This window comes from Salmo salar, chromosome 01, assembly GCF_965601325.2.
Source record: "Salmo salar chromosome 01, fSalSal1, whole genome shotgun sequence".
NCBI classification, from domain to species: domain Eukaryota; kingdom Metazoa; phylum Chordata; class Actinopteri; order Salmoniformes; family Salmonidae; genus Salmo; species Salmo salar.
In genome coordinates, this window is record NC_138291.1 from 91,736,230 (window position 1) to 91,755,432 (window position 19,203).

Consider the following 19,203-nt stretch of genomic DNA (forward strand, 5'->3'; position numbering starts at 1 on the left):
AAAAAATCCCCCTAACTACAGGGAGGGAAGGGAGGGTGGCTGTGCTACACCCCCCGTCCCCAACCCACCTATGTTGGAGGCGGCTCATGTGCGGGGCGTGGACCCCGCTCCATCCTCGTCGTTGCCCACTTCGGTAGCGCCCTTGGCTGCTCCGGAAGACTAGTAGGCTGGCAGGTGTCTCTGACTGTGGCCAGCTGGCGGGCCACTCTGGCTGATCCTGGCCGGCGGGCCACTCTGGCAGCTCCGGGCAGTCTGGCAGCTCCGGGCAGTCTGGCCACTCTGGCATCTCCGGGCAGTCTGGCCACTCTGGCAGCTCCGGGCAGTCTGGCCACTCTGGCATCTCTGGGCAGTCTGGCCACTCTGGCATCTCTGGGCAGTCTGGCCACTCTGGCATCTCCGGGCAGTCGGGCCACTCTGGCATCTCCGGGCAATCGGGCCACTCTGGCATCTCCGGACAGTCGGGCCACTCTGGCATCTCCGGGCATTCGGGCCATTCTGGCAGCTCCTGACTGACGGGCAGCTCTGGCGACTCCTGACTGACGGGCAGCTCTGGCGACTCTTGACTGACGGGCAGCACTGGCGACTCTTGACTGACGGGCAGCACTGGCGACTCTTGACTGACGGGCAGCTCTGGCGACTCTTGACTGACGGGCAGCTCTGGCGCATCTTGACTGACGGGCAGCTCTGGCGACTCCTGACTGACCGGGCTGGACTGACGCACTAGAAGCCTTGTGCGTGGGGCTGGTACTGGACGTGCCAGCCTGGAGACACGCACCTTCGGGCTAGTGCGGGGAGCTGGCCTGGGGCTCCATTCTTGCCCCGCAAAACTGCCCTTGTGCCCCCCCCCCAAAACATTCTTGGGGCTGCCTCTCGAGTTTCCTAAACTCCTCCATAGCCCTGGAAACGCTCAACCTTATTTCTGTCCATGTCCATCCTTCCTCCTCGTCCATATACTGAGCGTGCCGCTCCTCTCTCCGCTGCTTGGTCTTGGTTTGGTGGGGAATTCTGTCACAAAATTCGACGTGGTGATGAAGGGAAGACCAACATGCAGCGGGTATATGGATACTCATTCTTTTAATGAAAAAAATTAAAGCATCCACAAAAACAAAACAATAAACAGTACTCACAACAGTGTAGCAGGCTCAATAACGCAGTGCTCACAAACAATCTCCCACAAAAGACAAACACAAACACACCCTACTATATGGGACTCTCAATCAAAGGCAAATAGACAACACCTGCCTTCAATTGAGAGTCCCAACCCCAATTAACCAAACATAGACATACAACCAGCTAGATCAACATAGAAATACATAAACAAGGAACAGTGCCCAAAAACCCCGGAATACATAAATCAAATCCCCTACAACAAACACACCACCCTGAACCACATAAACCAAATACCCTCTGCGACGTCCTGACCAAACTACAATGACAATTAACCCTTATACTGGCCAGGACGTGACAGTACCCCCCCCCCCCCCCCCCCCCCCCCAAAGGTGCTAACCCCGGAAGCACCTCAAGAAAAACAAAAACCCCAAACAACAACAAAAAATCCCCCTAAACTAAAGGGAGGGAAGGGAGGGTGGCTGCCATCAATGACGGCACTGTGCTACACCCCCCCTCCCCAACCCACCTATATCTGGAGGTGGCTCTGGTTCTGGCAGTTCCGGGCAGACGGGCCACCCCGGCAGCTCCGGGCAGACGGGCCACTCGGGCTGGGCCGGAGGACAGTCGGGCCACTCTGGCAGACCCGGAGGACAGTCGGGCCACTCTGGCAGACCCGGAGGACAGTCGGGCCACTCTGGCAGACTCGGAGGACAGTCGGGCCACTCTGGCAGACCCGGAGGACAGTCGGGCCACTCTGGCAGACCCGGAGGACAGTCGGGCCACTCTGGCAGACCCGGAGGACAGTCTGGCCACTCTGGCATCTCCGGGCAGTCTGGCCACTCTGGCATCTCCGGGCAGTCTGGCCACTCTGGCATCTCCGGGCAGTCTGGCCACTCTGGCATCTCCGGGCAGTCTGGCCACTCTGGCATCTCCGGGCAGTCTGGCCACTCTGGCAGCTCCTGACTAGTAGGTGGCTCTGGCAGCTCCTGACTGGCGGGCAGCTCTGGCGACTCTTGACTGACGGGCAGCTCTGGCGACTCTTGACTGACGGGCAGCTCTGGCGACTCTTGACTGACGGGCAGCTCTGGCGACTCTTGACTGACGGGCAGCTCTGGCGACTCTTGACTGATGGGGCTGAACTGACGCACTAGAAGCCTTGTGCGTGGGGCTGGTACTGGACGTGCCAGCCCGGAGGTACTCACTTCCGAGAAAGCACGAGAGACAGGAACCGGAAAGACTGGGCCATGGAGGCGCGCAGGTGGCCGTGATCGCACCGCCTGCACAGCCCGTCCTGGCTGGATGAGACTAGTAGCCCTGCACGAGTGGGGTGTTGGTGCAGGGCGGACTGGGCTGTGCGTGCGTATAGGCGAGATATTGCGCACCTCAGCGATACCCGGCGCTCTCCACCTCCTACGCTCCTCCATGTACTCATGGGTAGCTGGCTTATGGTTCTTCCTAGACCTAGCCAAACTACCCGTGTGCCCCCCCAAAAAAAATTATTGGGGGTGCCTCTCCGGCTTCCTCGCCATGGCTTCAAACCGCCGCCTCTCAGCCTTCGCTTCCTCGATCTCTTCCCGTGGGCGACGGTATTCCCCAGTCTGATGCCAAGGTCCAGCCCCATCCAAAATCTCCTCCCAAGTCCATCTTTCCCCATAGTCCATATACTGAGCGTGCCGCTCCTCTCTCCGCTGCTTGGTCTTGGTTTGGTGGGAGATTCTGTCACGAATTATGTCGTGGTGTTGCAGGGATGACCAAAATGCCGCGGGTATATGGATACTCATTCTTTTAATTCACAAAAAGAGTAAAGCATCCACAGAAAAAACAAAACAATAAATGACACTCACAACTAACAACAGTGTGGCAGGCTCAACAAGCAGTGCTCACAAACAATTCCCCACAAACACACAGACAAACACACCCAACTAATATAGGACTTCCAATCAAAGGCAACACCACACAGCTGCCTTCAATTGGAAGTCCACCCCAATTAACTCTACATAGAAACACCCAACCTAGACAGAACATAGAAAACACAACTTCTTCTGCCACGCCCTGACCAAAACTTATACACCTACTCCACCTGCTGGTCAGGACGTGACAGGTATACACGGCCCAACTAAATGCTTACTGGCTGGTTTCTTCTGGACAATGCAACAATAATAAGAAATAATAAAAGATATGGCTCAATAGAATAGAATAAACATTTTAGCATCAGTATAATACAGGAAGGCACAATATTTACACGTATACCTGGGAAGGGGGAATTGGGTGGGCAAGTGTTTAAATTGTGCATTAATAGTAAATAAGAGTCTGGTAGCACCAACTGTGATGTGTGTGTAGCATGAATGTGTGTGGGTGCGTGTGCATGTGTGTGTGCGTGTGTGTCTGTGTGTGGGTGTGCGTGAGTGAGTGTGTGCTAAGGTGCGGAGAGTCAGTGCAGGTGGCCAGTCCAGTTCAAGTGTTCAACAGTTTGATGTAAATAGAAACTGTTTACAAGTCATCAGATGATTTATTGCTGTCACTGGCTGTTTCAAACAAATCCCATATTCAGGTTCAATCTGACATTTTTATACTACAAGGCATTCGGAAAGTATTCATACCCCTTCCCCTTTTCCACATTTTGTTACGTTACAGCCTTATTCTAAAATGGATTCAAGTATTATTTTTTCTCATCAATCTACACACAATACCACATAATGACAAAGCAAAAACAGGTTTTAAATATTTTGCTAATTTATTAATAATAAAAAACTGAAATCCCTTATTTACATAAGTTTTCAGACTCTTCGCTATGAGACTCGAAATTGAGCTCAGATGCAACCCAACTTGATTGGAGTCCACCTGTTTCAGTGGACATGATTTGGAAAGGCACACACCTGTCTATTTAAGGTCCCACAGAAAGACAGTGCATGTCAGAGCAAAAACCAAGCTATGAGGTTGAAGGAATTGTCCATAGAGCTCTGAGACAGGATTGTGTCGAGGCACAGATCTGGGGAAGGGTACCAAAAAATGTCTGCAGCATTGAAGGTTCCTAAGAACACAGTGGTCTCCATCATTCTTAAATGGAAGAAGTTTGGAACCACCAAGACTCTTTCTAGAGCTGGCCGCCCGGCCAAACTGAGCAATCAGGGGAGAAGGGCCTTGGTCAGGGAGGTGACCTAGAACCCAATGGTCCCTCTGACAGCTCCAGAGTTCCTCTGTGGAGATGGGAGAACCTTTCAGAAGGACAATCATCTCTGCTGCACTCCACCAATCAGGCCTTTATGGTAGAGTGGCCAGACGGAAGCCGCTCCTCAGTAAAAGGCAAATAACAGCCCACTTGGAGGGCACCTAAAGGACACTCAGACAAAGATTCTCTGGTTTGATGAAACCAAGGTTGAACTTTTTGGCCTGAATGCCAAGCGTCACGTCTGGAGGAAACCATGCACCATCCCTACGGTGAAGCACGGTGGTGGCAGCACCATGCTGTGGGGATGTTTTTCAGCAGCAGGGACTGGGAGACTAGTCAGGATTGAGGGAAAGATTAACGGAGCAAAGTACAGAGAGATCCTTAATGAAAACCTGCTCCAGAGTGCTCAGGACCTCAGACTGGGGTGAAGGTTCACCTTCCAACAGGACAACAACCCTAAGCACAAAAATGAGATATTTCAGTATTTCTTTTATTTTTATAAATAAGCTTTTCATTATGGAGTATGGTGAATATATTGATGGGGGGGACAATTTATGTCATTTTAGAATAAGGCTGTAACGTAACAAAATGTGTCGTTTAGGATGAGGGAGGACGATTTATTGTAGTGAGCATGGCCTTATTTCTATTACAGCAATTTGGATGACTGTCATTCATATTCCATTCACCCCGCTCAATGTAACATCGATAGCTTTAATTTTCCCTATACCCATCATGAGGTTGTTACAACCTAGCCTTCGAATGAAAGTTTACAACTTAGGTGCACAGACAGTGACACATTCATTACTGCCTTGCACACTCTTTCCTGCATCTAGCTGATCTAGTGTTATCATTAGTTCAACAGTTGCAAACGAGAGTTTCTATAAGACAAATTCAGGTATATTTATCCCAGTGGCAGTCAGTGTCGTTTAAGATGAGCGAGGCTAATACATTTTTTCCATGAGCACGGCCTTATCTCTAATACAGCATATTGGATGACTGTCATTCATATTCCATTCACCCAGTTCAATGTAACAGCATTAGGTTTAGGCTATTACATGATACTCAAAGTTTCCCTATATGCATTATGAGGTTTCTACAACCGAGCCTATGAATGAAAGTTTACAACATAGGTGCAAACAGGTCGAGAGAAAAATTGGAGATGGCAGACAGTGACACATGGACAGACAGTGACACAGTTGCAAGCGAGAGTTTCCATTGGACAAATGTAGGTATGTTTATCCCCGTTTTGAGAAACGATTTTCAACAGAATCGGCGGAATGAATACACCTCTGATCACGCGTAAACACAGTTCACTTTCATAACAGCCACTTTGTATTTCTTCTCACATCTATGTGCTCACCTCCTCTCATCTTTTCCCTTCATCACTTGTGGACATCAATGCACAACACATCAGCTGTGTGACCAGGCGAAAAAACCTTTCCAAGCGAAACCATATCATAACTGCTACACACAGCCTACATTGTTGTCACCATATTAGCTAAAGTAACATCATAGTCAACATAGCTAAAATAACTAACGCGTTTTGTAAACCCACTACAATCATGCAGTAACGTTACAGTGTACCATCAGTAAGCAGTTACACCGGCGGCCCCCTGTGGCAATAAATTTGTAAAACCAAAAGCTTACCTTGACTTGGAAGAGTTCCAGTGTTGTGTTGGATGGTCATAGTCAGCTAGCTAACATAGCATCCCTCTGTTTGAGCAGGGTGTTTGAGAAGGCTAAACTAGATAGCTGCATTTGCTAACAAAGTAAGTGAAACTGGAAGTGAAAAATTATGTCAATCTCTCACTTTATATATTTCTTGCTTCTCCTTCATTTTGGAAGAAATTAATTTGTTCAAAACTGTTCAACTATTGTATTTCTCTCTCTTCGAGTCAACTACTCACCACATTTTATGCACTGCAGTGCTAGCTAGCTGTATCTTATGCTTTCACTACTAGATTCCTTCTCTGATCCTTTGATTGGGTGGACAACATGTCAGTTCATGCTGCAAGAGCTCTGATAGGTTGGAGGACGTCCTCCGAAAGTTTTCATCATTACTGTGTAAGTCTATGGAAAGGGGTTAGAACCCTGAGCCTCCCAGGTTTTGTATTTAAGTCAATGTACCCATAAGAGGACGGAAGCTAGCTGTCCTCTGGATGCATCATGGTGTTACCCTACAGAGTGCTGTTGAGGCTACTGTAGACATTCATGGCAAAATAGTATGTTTTAATCAATTATTTGGTGACGTGATTATATTTAAGATAGTTTTATCTAAAAAGGATAACTTTCAAATTATTTACTATTTTTATTTTTATAAAATTCACTGAGGAGGATGGTCCTCCCCTTTCTCCTCTGAGGAACCTCCACTGGTCTGAATACTTTCCGAATGCACTGTATATGGGGGGAAAGCTAGTAAGAAAGGCTTTCTGTTCACCAGAAGGGATACATTCAGTTTGTCTCTGAAGTGCCAAACAAAAGCTTTGTCATAGTGACGCTGTGACATTCACGTCAGTTGAACATCAAGTGGGCCAAGAAGGCAGCTGTGTTTGGCAGGGAAACGCTGGAGGTTTCTGACACCACGGTATCATAAGTTCCCTCTTATCAATAGCTTTCTACCTCACCATCAGTTTGGATACAACCACAAGCTGCTACATCTCAACACGATCTCGCTACAGATTCAGTATGACTCTCACAGACTTCCTCGTTGTGTCAGATATTGCTTCAGCTATCAACGCTTGCAGGGGTATGGATGTACTACATTGTGTGTTTGCACTGACCTCTACTGTAACTTAATTGGTATGGGTAATGTTCTGACCTCTACTGCAGGTTAATTGGTATGGGTAATGTTCTGACTTCTTCTGTACCTTAATGGGTTTGGGGAATATTCTGAACTGTACTCAAGCATAATTGGTATGGGTAATGTTCGGGCCTCCTTTGTAGCTTAATGAGTACGGGGAATGTTCTGACATCTACTGTAGCTTAATTGTCATGGGGAATGTTCTGAACTCTTCTGTAGCTTAATGTGTACGGGGAATGTTCTGATCTCTACTGTAGCATAATTGGTACGGGGAATGTTCTGACCTCTACTGTAACTGAATTGGTATGGGTGATGTTCTGACCTCTACTGTAGCTTAATGGGTAGGGGGAATGTTCTGAACACTACAGTAGCTTTATGGGTATGGGTAATGTTCTGACCTCTACTGCAGCTTAATGGGAATTAGAGGAATGTTCTGACATCTACTGTAGCTTAATTGATATGGGGAATGTTCTGACATTTACTGTAGCGTCATGGGTATGGGGAATGTTCTGACCTCCTCTTTAGCTTAATGGACATGGGGAATGTTCTGACATCTACTGTAGATTAATTGGTATGGGTAATGTTCTGAACACTACCGTAGCTTAGTGGGATTGGGAATGTTCTGACCTCTACTGTAGCTTAATTGGTGTGGGAAATGTTCTGATCTCTACTGTAGCATAATGTGAATGGGTAATGTCCCTACCTCTAATGTAGATTAATTTGAATGGGGAATGTTCTGAAATCTACTGTAGCTTAATGGGTATGGGGAATGTTCTGACCTCTGCCATAGTTTAATTGGTATGGGTAATGTTCTGATCTCTACTGTCGCATAATTGGTGTGGGAAATGTTCTGACCTCTACTGTAGCTTAATTGGAACGGGGAATGTTCTGACCAATACTTTAGTTTAATTGGTATGGGTAATGTTCTGACCCCTACTGTAGCTTAAAGGGTATGGGTAATGTTCTGACCTCTAACGTAACTTAATGGGTAAGGGTAATGTTCTGACCTCTACTGTAGCTTAATGGGATTTGGGAATGTTCTGACATCTGCTGAAGCTTAATTGGTATGGGTAATGTTCTGACATCTACTGTAGCTTAATGGGTATGGGTAATGTTCTGACATCTACTGTAGCATAATTGATATGGGTAATGTTCTGACATCTACTGTAGCTTAATGGGTATGGGGAATGTTCTGAACTCTACTGTAGCTTAATGGGAATTGGGAATGTTATGACCTCTTCTGTAGCTTAACAGGTATGGAGAATGTTCTGACCTCTACTGTAGCTTAATTGTTATGGGGAATGTTCTGACCTCTACTGTAGCTTAATTGGTATGGGGTACGTTCTGAACCCTACTGTAGCTTAATGGGAACTGGGAATGTTCTGAACTCTTCCGTAGCTTAGTGGGAATGGGTAATGATCCAACCTCTACTGCAGCTTAATTGATATGGGTAATGTTCTGACCTCTACTATAGCTAAATGGGTATGGGGAATGTTCTGACCTCTACTGTAGCCTAATTGGTATGGGGAATGTTCTGACCTTTCCTGTAGCTTAATGGGTATGGGGAATGTTCTGACCTTTCCTGTAGCTTCGTGGGTATGGGGAATGTTCTGACCTCTACTGTAGCTTAATGGGAATTAGGAATGTTTTGACCTCTTCTGTAGCTTAATGGGTATGGGTAATGTTCTGACCTCTACTGTAGCTTAATGGATATGGGTAATGTTCTGACCTCTACTGTAACTTAATGGGAATTGGGAATATTCTGACCTCTGCAGTACCTTAATGGGAACTGGGAATGTTCTGACCTCTTCTGAAGCTAAATGAAAATGGGTAATGTTCTGACCTCTACTGTAGCATAATTGTTATGGGTAATGTTCTGACCTCTACTGTAGCTTAATAGGTATGGGGAATGTTCTGACCTCTACTGTAGCCAAATTGGTATGGGTAATGTTCTGACCTCTACTGTAGCTTAATTTGTATGGGTAATGTTCTGACCTCTACTGTAGCTTAATAGGTATGGGGAATGTTCTGACCTCTACTGTAGCCAAATTGGTATGGGTAATGTTCTGACCTCTACTGTAACTTAATTTGTATGGGGAATGTTCTGACCTCTACTGTAGCTTAATGAGTATTGGTAATGTTCTGACCTTTGCTTTAACTTCATGGTTATGGGGAATGTTCTGACCTCTACTGTAGCTTAATTGGTATGGGTAATGTTCTGACCTCTACTGTAACTTAATTTGTATGGGGAATGTTCTGACCTCTACTGTAGCTTAATGAGTATTGGTAATGTTCTGACCTTTGCTTTAACTTCATGGTTATGGGGAATGTTCTGACCTCTACTGTAGCTTAATGGGTATGGGGAATGTTCTGATCTCAACTGTAGCATAATAGTATGGGTAATGTTCTGACTTCTACTGCAGCTTAATTGGTTTAGGGAATTTTCTGACCTCTACTGTAGCCTAATTGGTATGGGGAATGTTCTGACCTCCACTGTAGTTTCATGGGTGTGGGTAATGTTCTGACCTCTACTGTAGCTTAATGGACATGTGGAATGTTCAGACCTCTACTGTAGCTTAATTGGTATGGTATTGTTCTGAACTCTACTGTAGCTTAATATGTATGGGTAACCTTCTGACCACTACTGTAGATGAATGAGTATGGGGAATGTTCTGACATTTACTGTAGCTTCGTGGGTATGGGGAATGTTCTGACATCTACTGTAACTTAATTGGTATGGGGAATGTTCTGACCTCTACTGGAGCTTAATTAGTATGGGGAATGTTCTGACCTCTACTGTAGCTTAATTGTTGTGGATAATGTTCTGACATCTCTGTAGCCTAATGTGTATGGGGAATGTTCTGACCTCTACTGGAACTTAATTGGTATGGGTACTGTTCTGACTTTTACTGTAGCTGAATTGGTATGGGTGATGGTCTGACCTCTGCTGTAGCTTAATGGGTAGGGGGAATGTTCTGAACACTACAGTAGCTTTATGGGTATGGGTAACGTTCAGACCTCTACTGCAGCTTAATGGGAATTAGGGGAATGTTCTGACATTTACTGTAGCTTAATGGGTATGGGTAATGTTCTGACCTCTACTGTAGCTTAAGTGGAACGGGGAATGTTCTGAACAATACTTTAGTTTAATTGGTATGGGTAATGTTCTGACCCCTACTGTAGCTTAAAGGGTATGGGTAATGTTCTGACCTCTAACGTAGCTTAATGGGTAAGGGTAATGTTCTGACCTCTACTGTAGCTTAATGGGATTTGGGAATGTTCTGACATCTGCTGAAGCTTAATTGGTATGGGTAATGTTCTGACATCTACTGTAGCTTAATGGGTATGGGTAATGTTCTGACATCTCCTGTAGCTTAATTGATATGGGTAATGTTCTGACATCTACTGTAGCTTAATTGGTAAGGGTAATGTTCTGACCTCTAATGTAGCTGAATTGGAATGGGTGATGTTCTGACCTCCACTGTAGCTTAATGAGTAGGGGGAATGTTCTGACCTCTACTGCAGCTTAATGGGTATGAGTACAAATTTGAGCTCTACTGTAGCTAAATGGGATTTGGGAATGTTCTGACCTCTTATGTTGCTTAATGGGTATGGGGTATGTTCTGACCTCCAATGTAGCTAAATGGGTATGGGGAATGTTCTGACCTCTAATGTAGCTTAATGGGTAGGGGGAATGTTCTGACCTCTACTGTAGCCTAATTGGTATGGGTAATGTTCTGACCTCTACTGTATCTTAATATGTGTGGATAATGTTCTGACCTCAACAGTAGCTTAATTGGTACGGGGAATGTTCTGACCTCTACTGTAGCTTAATGGACATGGGGAATGTTCTGACCTCTACTGTAGCTGAATTGCTATGGGTAATGTTTTGACCTCTAATGTAGCTTAATTTGAACGGTTGATGTTTTGACCTCTACTGTAGCTTAATTGCTATGGGTAATGTTTTGACCTCTAATGTAGCTTAATTTGAACGGTTGATGTTCTGACCTCTACTGTAGCTTAATAGGTTGGGGGAATGTTCTGAACACTACTGTAGCTTCATGGGTATGTGTAACATTCTTACCTCTACTGCATCTTGATGGGAATTAGGGGAATGTTCTGACCTCTTCTGTAGCTTAATGGGTATGGGTAATGTTCTGACCTCTACTGTAGCTTCATTTGTATAGGTAATGATCTGACCTCTACTGTAGATGAATGAATATGGGGAATGTTCTGACATTTACTGTAGCTTCGTAGGTATGGGGAATGTTCTGACCTCTACTGAAGCTTAATTGGTATGGGGAATGTTCTGATCTCTACTGTAGCTTAATTGGTATGGGGAATGTTCTGACCTCTACTGTAGCTTAAATGGTATGGGGAATGTTCTGACATCTACTGCAGCTAAATTGGTATGGGTAATGGTCTGACTACTAATGTAGCTGAATTGTAACGATTGATGTTCTGAGCTCTACTGTAGCTTAATGGGAAGGGAGAATGTTCTGAACACTACTGTAGCTTTATGGGTATGGGTAACGTTCTGACCTCTACTGCATCTTAATGGGAATAAGGGGAATGTTCTGACCTCTTCTGTAGCTTAGTGGGAATGGGTAATGTTCTGACCTCTACTGTAACTTAATTTGTATGGGGAATGTTCTGACCTCTACTGTAGCTTAATGAGTATTGGTAATGTTCTGACCTTTGCTTTAACTTCATGGTTATGGGGAATGTTCTGACCTCTACTGTAGCTTAATGGGTATGGGGAATGTTCTGATCTCAACTGTAGCATAATAGTATGGGGAATGTTCTGACCTCTACTGTAGCTTAACGAGTATGGGGAAGCCTTTTGACATTTACTGTAGCTTAATTGGTATGGGGGATTTTCTGACCTCTTCTGTAGCTTAATGGGAATTAGGAATGTTTTGACCTCTTCTGTAGCTTAATGGTTATGGGTAATGTTCTGACCTCTACTGTAGCTTAATTTTTATGGGTAATGTTCTGACCTCTACTGTAGCTTAATTGGTATGGGGAATGTTCTGACCTCTACTGTAGCTTAATTTTTATGGGTAATGTTCTGACCTCTACTGTAGCTTAATTTTTATGGGTAATGTTCTGACCTCTACTGTAGCTTAATTGGTATGGGGAATGTTCTGACCTCTACTGTATCTTAATGGGATTTGGGAATGTTCTGACCTCTACTGTTGCTAATGGGATTGTGGAATGTTCTGACCTCCTCTGTAGCTGAATTGTAACGGTTGATATTCTGACCTCTACTGTAGCTTAATGGGTTTGGGGAATGCTCTGACCTCTACTGTAGCTTAATGGGAATTGGGAATGTTCTGACCTCTTCTGTAGCTTCATTTGTATGGGTAATGTTCTGACCTCTACTTTAGCTTAATTGGTATGGGGAATGTTCTGACCTCTATTGTAGCTTAATTGGTATTGGGAATGTTCTGATCTTTACTTTAGCTTAATGTGTATGGGAAATGTTCTGACCTCTTGTCACGACTTTCTTCGTCGGAGGACGATATAGCGAAATCGTCGCCTGAAAAGGTGGACCAATATGCAGCAGAGTTGGTGTTCATTTTCTTAATTTATTAACGAACGTTGAACACGAAAAAAAAACAGGAAACCAATAAGCACGACAAATGACAGTTTTGCAGGCTCACAAAAACACGCAATGCAAAAACAATCTCCCACAAATACAAGACAAACACACCCAACTAATATAGGACTTCCAATCAAAGGCAACACCAAACAGCTGCCTTCAATTGGAAGTCCACCCCAATTAACTCAACATAGAAACACACTCACTAGACTACACATAGAAATACATAAACATAGACCATAACTCAAAACCCGGAAATAATAAATCAAACGCCCTCCTAACTAACACACCACCCTGAACCACATAAAACAAATACCCTCTGCCACGTCCTGACCAAACTACAATAACAATTAACCCTTATACTGGCCAGGACGTGACACCTCTACTGTAGCTTAATGAGCATGGGGAATGTTTTGACCTCTACTGTAGCTTAATTGGTATTGGGAATGTTAGTGTGGCAGCCCACTGCACCTATCCAAAGCCCGATATTTATGTGTGTCTTTAGAAGGGGTTGGGTTAAAAGCAGAATTTAAATTTCAGTTGTACCTTGTTTGCAATTGACCAGTAAAATGATCTGACTCTTAATCTTACATTAGGGATGTTAGGTTGCCCATAGGGACTCATGAATGCAGTATATCTTTTTGTATATTATTGTGGCTCCACAAATGTGTTTATATTAATACTCAAGAAGTTCAATGAAAAGGAAACTTAGTGAGATATGAGCTACTAACTTCAAACGTCAACGGTTTGTTTGGTCACTTGTCATTTTGCATTGTCCATTCTGCTATTAGCAAACGACTCCTTCAGCCCAAAGAAGTTTTTTGCGATGGTGGGATTGTCCAAGAAGTCTCCCCCTGAGATTGAGAAGATCTTCATGATCCTGGACCAGGACAAGAGTGGCTACATCGAACAGGACGAGCTACAGTTGAGTCTCAATATAACATACTTGAACCCATGATCAAAACAGCAGCTGATACTAAGCAGATATCACACCAAGAATTATTTTTATTTAGTTTCTCAACAAAAGTTGCCTAATACAAGTACTTCTGATCCGTTAGATGGATACAATCAAACACACAAAACCTATACTGTACAGTGTACTGTATGTAATACTACTTTAATGTTTTGTGTTTCATGTTTGTGTCTGTGTGTGTGTGTGTGTGTGTGTGTGTGTGTGTGTGTGTGTGTGTGTGTGTGTGTGTGTGTGTGTGTGTGTGTGTGTTTGTGTATTAGGCTTTTCCTCCAGAACTTCTCCAAGGGGGCTCGTCCCCTGACAACGGCTGAGACAAGAGCCTTCCTCCTGGCTGGGGACAAGGACGGGAATGGAAAGATAGGCTGGGACGGTTGGGTTACTAGGCAACGAGGGTCGAGTCCAAAGTTAACATTTATGATTATTGTGGCAGTTTAAGGATCACTGGATCAGAAACCTAGTTTGGAATGTGGTTGGAAAGTAATTCAATCTCTACATTCTGCATGTTGAAGGTTAATGAGCACATTTCATTTTTGGTTTGTTTGTGTCTCTCTTTCAGAGTTCTCCAACCTTGTCATGTCTTCATAAAGAGATGAAGAGGAGGAAGATATGTATTTTGACAATTTGAAGACAAGCTGTACATGGTCTGTGTGAATCTGCTCAGTGCCTTCATATACAGATACTGTATCTGGGTTTGACCATAAATAATATAGCACCTGTCTTCATATGACACGATGTGATGTATCCTAGCCATGTCATTGACAAGCTGGGCCTTTTCATGAGCATGTAGCCCAGGGTAAGGAGTCAAGTCAACAAACGTCTATATTCCTCTCATGTGTATCCATCTGCAGTAGATCATCCAAACCAAGTCATTTCCTCCTCATGATTATATGAAGGGCAGACGAGGGATGAAGTTTCTTGCTATAAACTGATAACTTTGGAACCTTTCAACTGTCAAGAAGATTATGTATATGTTTCTATCAACAACAACAGCAACTTTTAAAATGTTTAAATGAGACTGTGCTGGTATGGAGGTGATTTATGTTGTTTACAAGTATGACAAGCACAGTATCGTCTAGCATAAGAATGATGAATCTATGCAAATAATGATCAAGTATAAAATCGAGGCCTACATCACATGAATATAGCAATTTGCAACAGAGACATTAGTGTCCATAATGGTTAATACTATAATGTACACTAGCTTAAAACAGTTACATTTGTATATAAAACTAAATGATCTGATTTGACATATACTAAATGGTTCATATCTGGTTTATGATGTGAGACTTGTTCTATACATTCAGAAACTCACTGAGGTTGCAGATAAAGGGTCATATTACAAAAACAATATGCATTGCAGGCATTTTATCTCTAACATGCAGCTGAATGAGTAGATGAGCTTGCGCCCAAAAACGCACGCCTTGCGTTTCACCATGGACTGCATGCATATCCTTAGTTGAAAGGATAAAAATAGCACAATTTGACTACTAGACACATTTTTCCAAAACTAACCCTAAGCATATGGTGTGCGTTACACCTTGACGGGCGAGAGTATATAATGTGAGAGCTAAAGGAGAATTGCTTCATCCGGCCCTACACTGAGATACAACTGCCTCCTCGCCACTAATCCACTAATCTTCCAAAGGTGAGTTCCCTCAATCGGACTGATGTTCTAATTTACTGACCACCAATGGTTTTCAACATCAACAACATGCAAAGATTTTTATTTACATCCTCCACGGAATACATTCAATAAAAATGAAGAGGGAAACGTTTCTATCTGGAATGTGTTTGGAGTTGGAGTAAAAAATAAATAAATATGGGACTTCAAGCGTTTACCTGAGAGATGGAGATGGAGGACTTATGCCATGGTTTTGGCTCACGAGGAATGTCAGTTCGAGGACCACTGAAAAAGACTTACTATCACTGGCAGACATGTCTTACTCAATCTTTCTTTCTAAACCAATGCTTGTTCTCCATCTAAATTACCATGGCTGGACTTTCATGGCAATGAAAGTCCTATGTGAACCTTTGTGTGTGAATGGTTGAGATACAGAATAGAAACAGGTCTAGCAGAGCTAAAGGTCATGGGTCACAGCATACTACTGTATGGGTGCTGGCCTACTGTAGTTTCTTGCATTGGGGCACTCTACCTTTTAGCACAGAGGAGCTAAGTTTGGAATGTAAACTTGTATGATACAGATAGAACAGAACCAATGCTATTTCTTATCCATTTAAATCCATGAATGAACTAAATAGTTAGTTAATTAATTAAAGAACATTTGAGAAAAGGTCTATCTACATATATCTATAAGCCTAAGACAGTTTTCTTGACAATAGTTGTGGTTATCAGTCAAAAGATAGTCTATGTATTTACTGTTAAATATTTATGATCAGGACTTCAAAAATGTTTCTCTCGCTCTCTTCTCTTACTTTCTCTCCATTTCTCAGAATCTAAAAATGGCTTTCAAGGGAATGCTTAAGGATGAGGATATCGCTGCTGCCCTCAAGCATTGTGAAGGTGTGCTACACTTAATTGATTTATGACAATCAATGTCAGTGAAAGTGGAAGGGGCCATATTGACCAGGTTTAATCATCCATGAGCAAGTTGTCATGTTGAAATGACCACTGTGTTTATCCCTCACAGCTGCTGAGTCCTTCAACCACAAGGAGTTCTTCGCCAAGGTTGGCCTGGCTGGCAAGTCTGCTGAGGATTTGAAGAAAGCCTTCTACTTCGTTGACCAGGACAAGAGTGGCTTCATTGAGGAAGATGAGCTCAAGTAAGTCTCATGTTGATTCAGTTGCCAAAGGCTACCTTACTGTCCAGTACCCTTGAAACTGAAATGAATACCAGTGCATATCTTGACTATTCCTTGCTCTCTACTCACCATGTCTCATATTCATTTGATTGCATAGGGGTAACATAAACACACCCTTCAACTGAAATGAACACCAGTAACCTACATATTTGGGCTATTCCCTTCTGACTATTCTGAGGCCAGAAATGTAAATCTTTTCAACTAAAATAGATCCAAGGGTCAATTCGATGGTCAAATGCATTTTTATTCAACTAATGAATTCAAAAGACATGAATTCACATGGGAAAATAGCACACAATTTAAAAAAAAATGCCTCCTCCCTCTCTCCCTCCCTCCCTCCTCCCTCTCTATCTCCTCCCTTCCTTCCTCCCCCCTCATCCCTCTCTCCCTCCGGCTCTCCCTTCCTCCCTCCTTCTCTCCCTCCCTCCTTCTCTCCCTCTCTCCCCCCTCTCTTCCACCCTCCTCTTTCTCCAGGCTGTTCCTCCAGACCTTCTCTGCTGGTGCCAGAGCTCTGACAGATAAAGAGACCAAGGCCTTCCTTGCAGCAGGAGATGTTGATGGTGATGGCATGATCGGAGTAGATGGTAACAAATCACTTTTACACATTTCAATTAGACTATCAAACTAGCAACTATGTACATTACCCTATTCAGTTGGCCAAGTAACTGTAGCAAGTAACTAGGCCTCCCTAGTGGCACAGCGGTCTAAGGCACTGCATCGCAGTGCTTGAGGCGTCACTACAGACCCGGGTTCAATCCCAGGCTTTCACAGCTAGCCGTGACTGGGAGACGCATGAGGTGGTGCACAATTGACCCAGTGTTGTCCGGGTTAGGAGAGGGTTTGGCTGGTTGGAATGGCCTTGTCCCATCGCACTCTAGCGACTCCTTGTGGCAGGCCAGGCGCATGCACACTGACTTCGGTTGCCAGCTGTAGTGTTTCCTCCGACACATTGTGGAGGGCTTCTGGGTTAAAGCAAGCAGTGTGACTTGGCAAGGTCATGTTTTGGAGGACGCATGGCTCTCTACCTTCACCTCTCCTGAGTCATTATGGGAGTTGCAGTAATGGGACAAGACTGTAACTACCAATTGGATATAAAAGTACCCCTAAAAATAACAAGTAACTACTTTTAGTAACGTGTAACTACTTTTAGTTACACATAACTACTTTTAGATGCCATGTAGGAATGAGGATTTTATGAGGTGCACTTTTTAAAAGATCTCATCAAGACCTGCCTTGCAATAACTGTTGTTGTTTCCTCCTTGTTTCCACAGAGTTCGTCACCTTGGTGAACGCATAAGTCATCTATCATTGGCTTGGTTATCATAGAACCACAAATCTGCTGTTGAGGTTTTGTCCTGGCCCGCTGCCTGTCACATACTGCATCTTTTTTATATTCATTTTATTTATGAATGTCGCACAGACTGTTTTGACTGTAACCCCACACCCCCAAAGCGTGTTGACTGTTATGTTTTTTAAATATGTCTTATGTTCGCATTCAGCCGGTGTGCAAAATTTTACCACCATGCTTTTGCACTTTTTGAAAATTGAAATAAATTCACATTTGGATTAGCACCGACTTTTGTTATTAATCGAACATTGAGTGTCACAACTGAGGAAGTCCTTCAAAGAACTAAATAATGTTTATTTAGAATATTAGAGTATATAAGACTGATTCAGCACTAGCTACGCCGGGATTCCCACCTGGCATTACTCCCTGGGGTACTGAGAAGTAACTGTATATAGTGAACATACATCATGTGAACACAGGTTCACATAAAGCTCAAACAGGACCCACCTTCTGGCACTGCATATAGGAGACAGATATATGTTCAGCTCTGGCACACCTATAGCTGGTTCAGAAAGACACAGCTACTGTCAGGACCTCTTGGAGCCAGCTCTTTAGGGGGCTGGCCAGCTAGAGGATCTCTGTTCAGTTAGAGCCAGCACATTCCAAAGGGCCCCAGCCAGCACACGGCTAGGGTTTCAGAACTCCCAAGTTACACTGTTTTTGTCAATGAGGCACATTTATGAATACGTTTCTCTCTCTCAGATATCAGACTGAGAGAATGTCATACTCGGTGACATAGAATAAGGCCATTTCTATTTATGAAGAAAGGGAAGGAGAAGTGAACAAATTGCACTCTGAACATTTACTTGCAGATATTTGTTTCCAGCTAGAATGTACAGTAACTGTATTTCATTATTTTTACATACTAATTGATGACAAGGTGGAATTTAGTCCAAGGATCACCTCTAAGTGGAGTTAAAATGTCAGAATGTTAGAATGTCCCACATCAGCTTGGATTCAGTCCTAGTTTCATCCAATAACGGGTTGTCCACTGTTCTGACATTTTACAACAACACTCATATTAAATAATGGCAGGAATGGATACAAAGGACATCATCTGAGGGAGAATAGTTAAGGGGGGAACACTTTTATCTTATTTATCATATTGCTTTATCTTGGCCAGGTCGCAATTGTAAATGAGAACGTATTCTCAACTTGCCTACCTGGTTAAATAAAGGTGAAATAAAAATAAAAAATACATTTGTGTCTAAATGGATTCCAATACCTGTCTGTGGGTAAAGGTCAGGGGTTAGGGGTCAGGTATTACTGGTATTACTAAGTAATTACCATTTCCCATGTAATTCTCTGCCTGGTAAATTATGTACCATAAAATATTAACTGATGAGGTTTCAAATGCTAGATTTATTAAAAGGGTTTG

At 43.7% G+C, this 19,203-nt stretch overlaps 2 protein-coding genes across 2 annotated transcripts; both read left to right on the forward strand.

The window, feature by feature from the left end:
• The first annotated feature begins 6,921 nt into the window (after positions 1-6,921).
• On the forward strand, positions 6,922-14,242 carry LOC106609854 (parvalbumin, thymic-like). Its single transcript, XM_082978139.1, has 4 exons — positions 6,922-7,025; positions 13,476-13,608; positions 13,918-14,027; positions 14,214-14,242. Exons 1-4 carry the CDS (start codon positions 6,965-6,967, stop codon positions 14,240-14,242), a joined length of 333 nt encoding a protein of 110 aa, XP_082834265.1. The 5' UTR covers positions 6,922-6,964.
• Positions 14,243-15,167: 925 nt separating this feature from the next.
• Positions 15,168-18,046, forward strand: LOC106609864 (parvalbumin beta 3). Its single transcript, XM_014208891.2, has 5 exons — positions 15,168-15,302; positions 16,109-16,178; positions 16,306-16,438; positions 16,952-17,061; positions 17,749-18,046. The coding sequence occupies exons 2-5, from the start codon at positions 16,118-16,120 to the stop codon at positions 17,772-17,774; spliced, it is 330 nt and encodes a 109-aa protein (XP_014064366.1). The 5' UTR covers positions 15,168-15,302; positions 16,109-16,117; the 3' UTR covers positions 17,775-18,046.
• The last annotated feature ends 1,157 nt before the right edge of the window (positions 18,047-19,203 follow it).

What these genes read in the sequence shown, in the direction of transcription:
- LOC106609854 (XM_082978139.1), top strand. Translation starts at nt 6,965, where the DNA reads ATGACTCTCACAGACTTCCTCGTTGTGTCAGATATTGCTTCAGCTATC. An exon ending in AGCTATCAACGCTTGCAGGG is followed by an intron (nt 7,026 to 13,475) that starts GTATGGATGTAC and finishes TTCTGCTATTAG; the next exon opens with CAAACGACTCCTTCAGCCCA. An exon ending in TGGAAAGATAGGCTGGGACG is followed by an intron (nt 14,028 to 14,213) that starts GTTGGGTTACTA and finishes TCTCTCTTTCAG; the next exon opens with AGTTCTCCAACCTTGTCATG.
- LOC106609864 (XM_014208891.2), top strand. Translation starts at nt 16,118, where the DNA reads ATGGCTTTCAAGGGAATGCTTAAGGATGAGGATATCGCTGCTGCCCTC. An exon ending in ATTGAGGAAGATGAGCTCAA is followed by an intron (nt 16,439 to 16,951) that starts GTAAGTCTCATG and finishes CTCTTTCTCCAG; the next exon opens with GCTGTTCCTCCAGACCTTCT. An exon ending in TGGCATGATCGGAGTAGATG is followed by an intron (nt 17,062 to 17,748) that starts GTAACAAATCAC and finishes TTGTTTCCACAG; the next exon opens with AGTTCGTCACCTTGGTGAAC.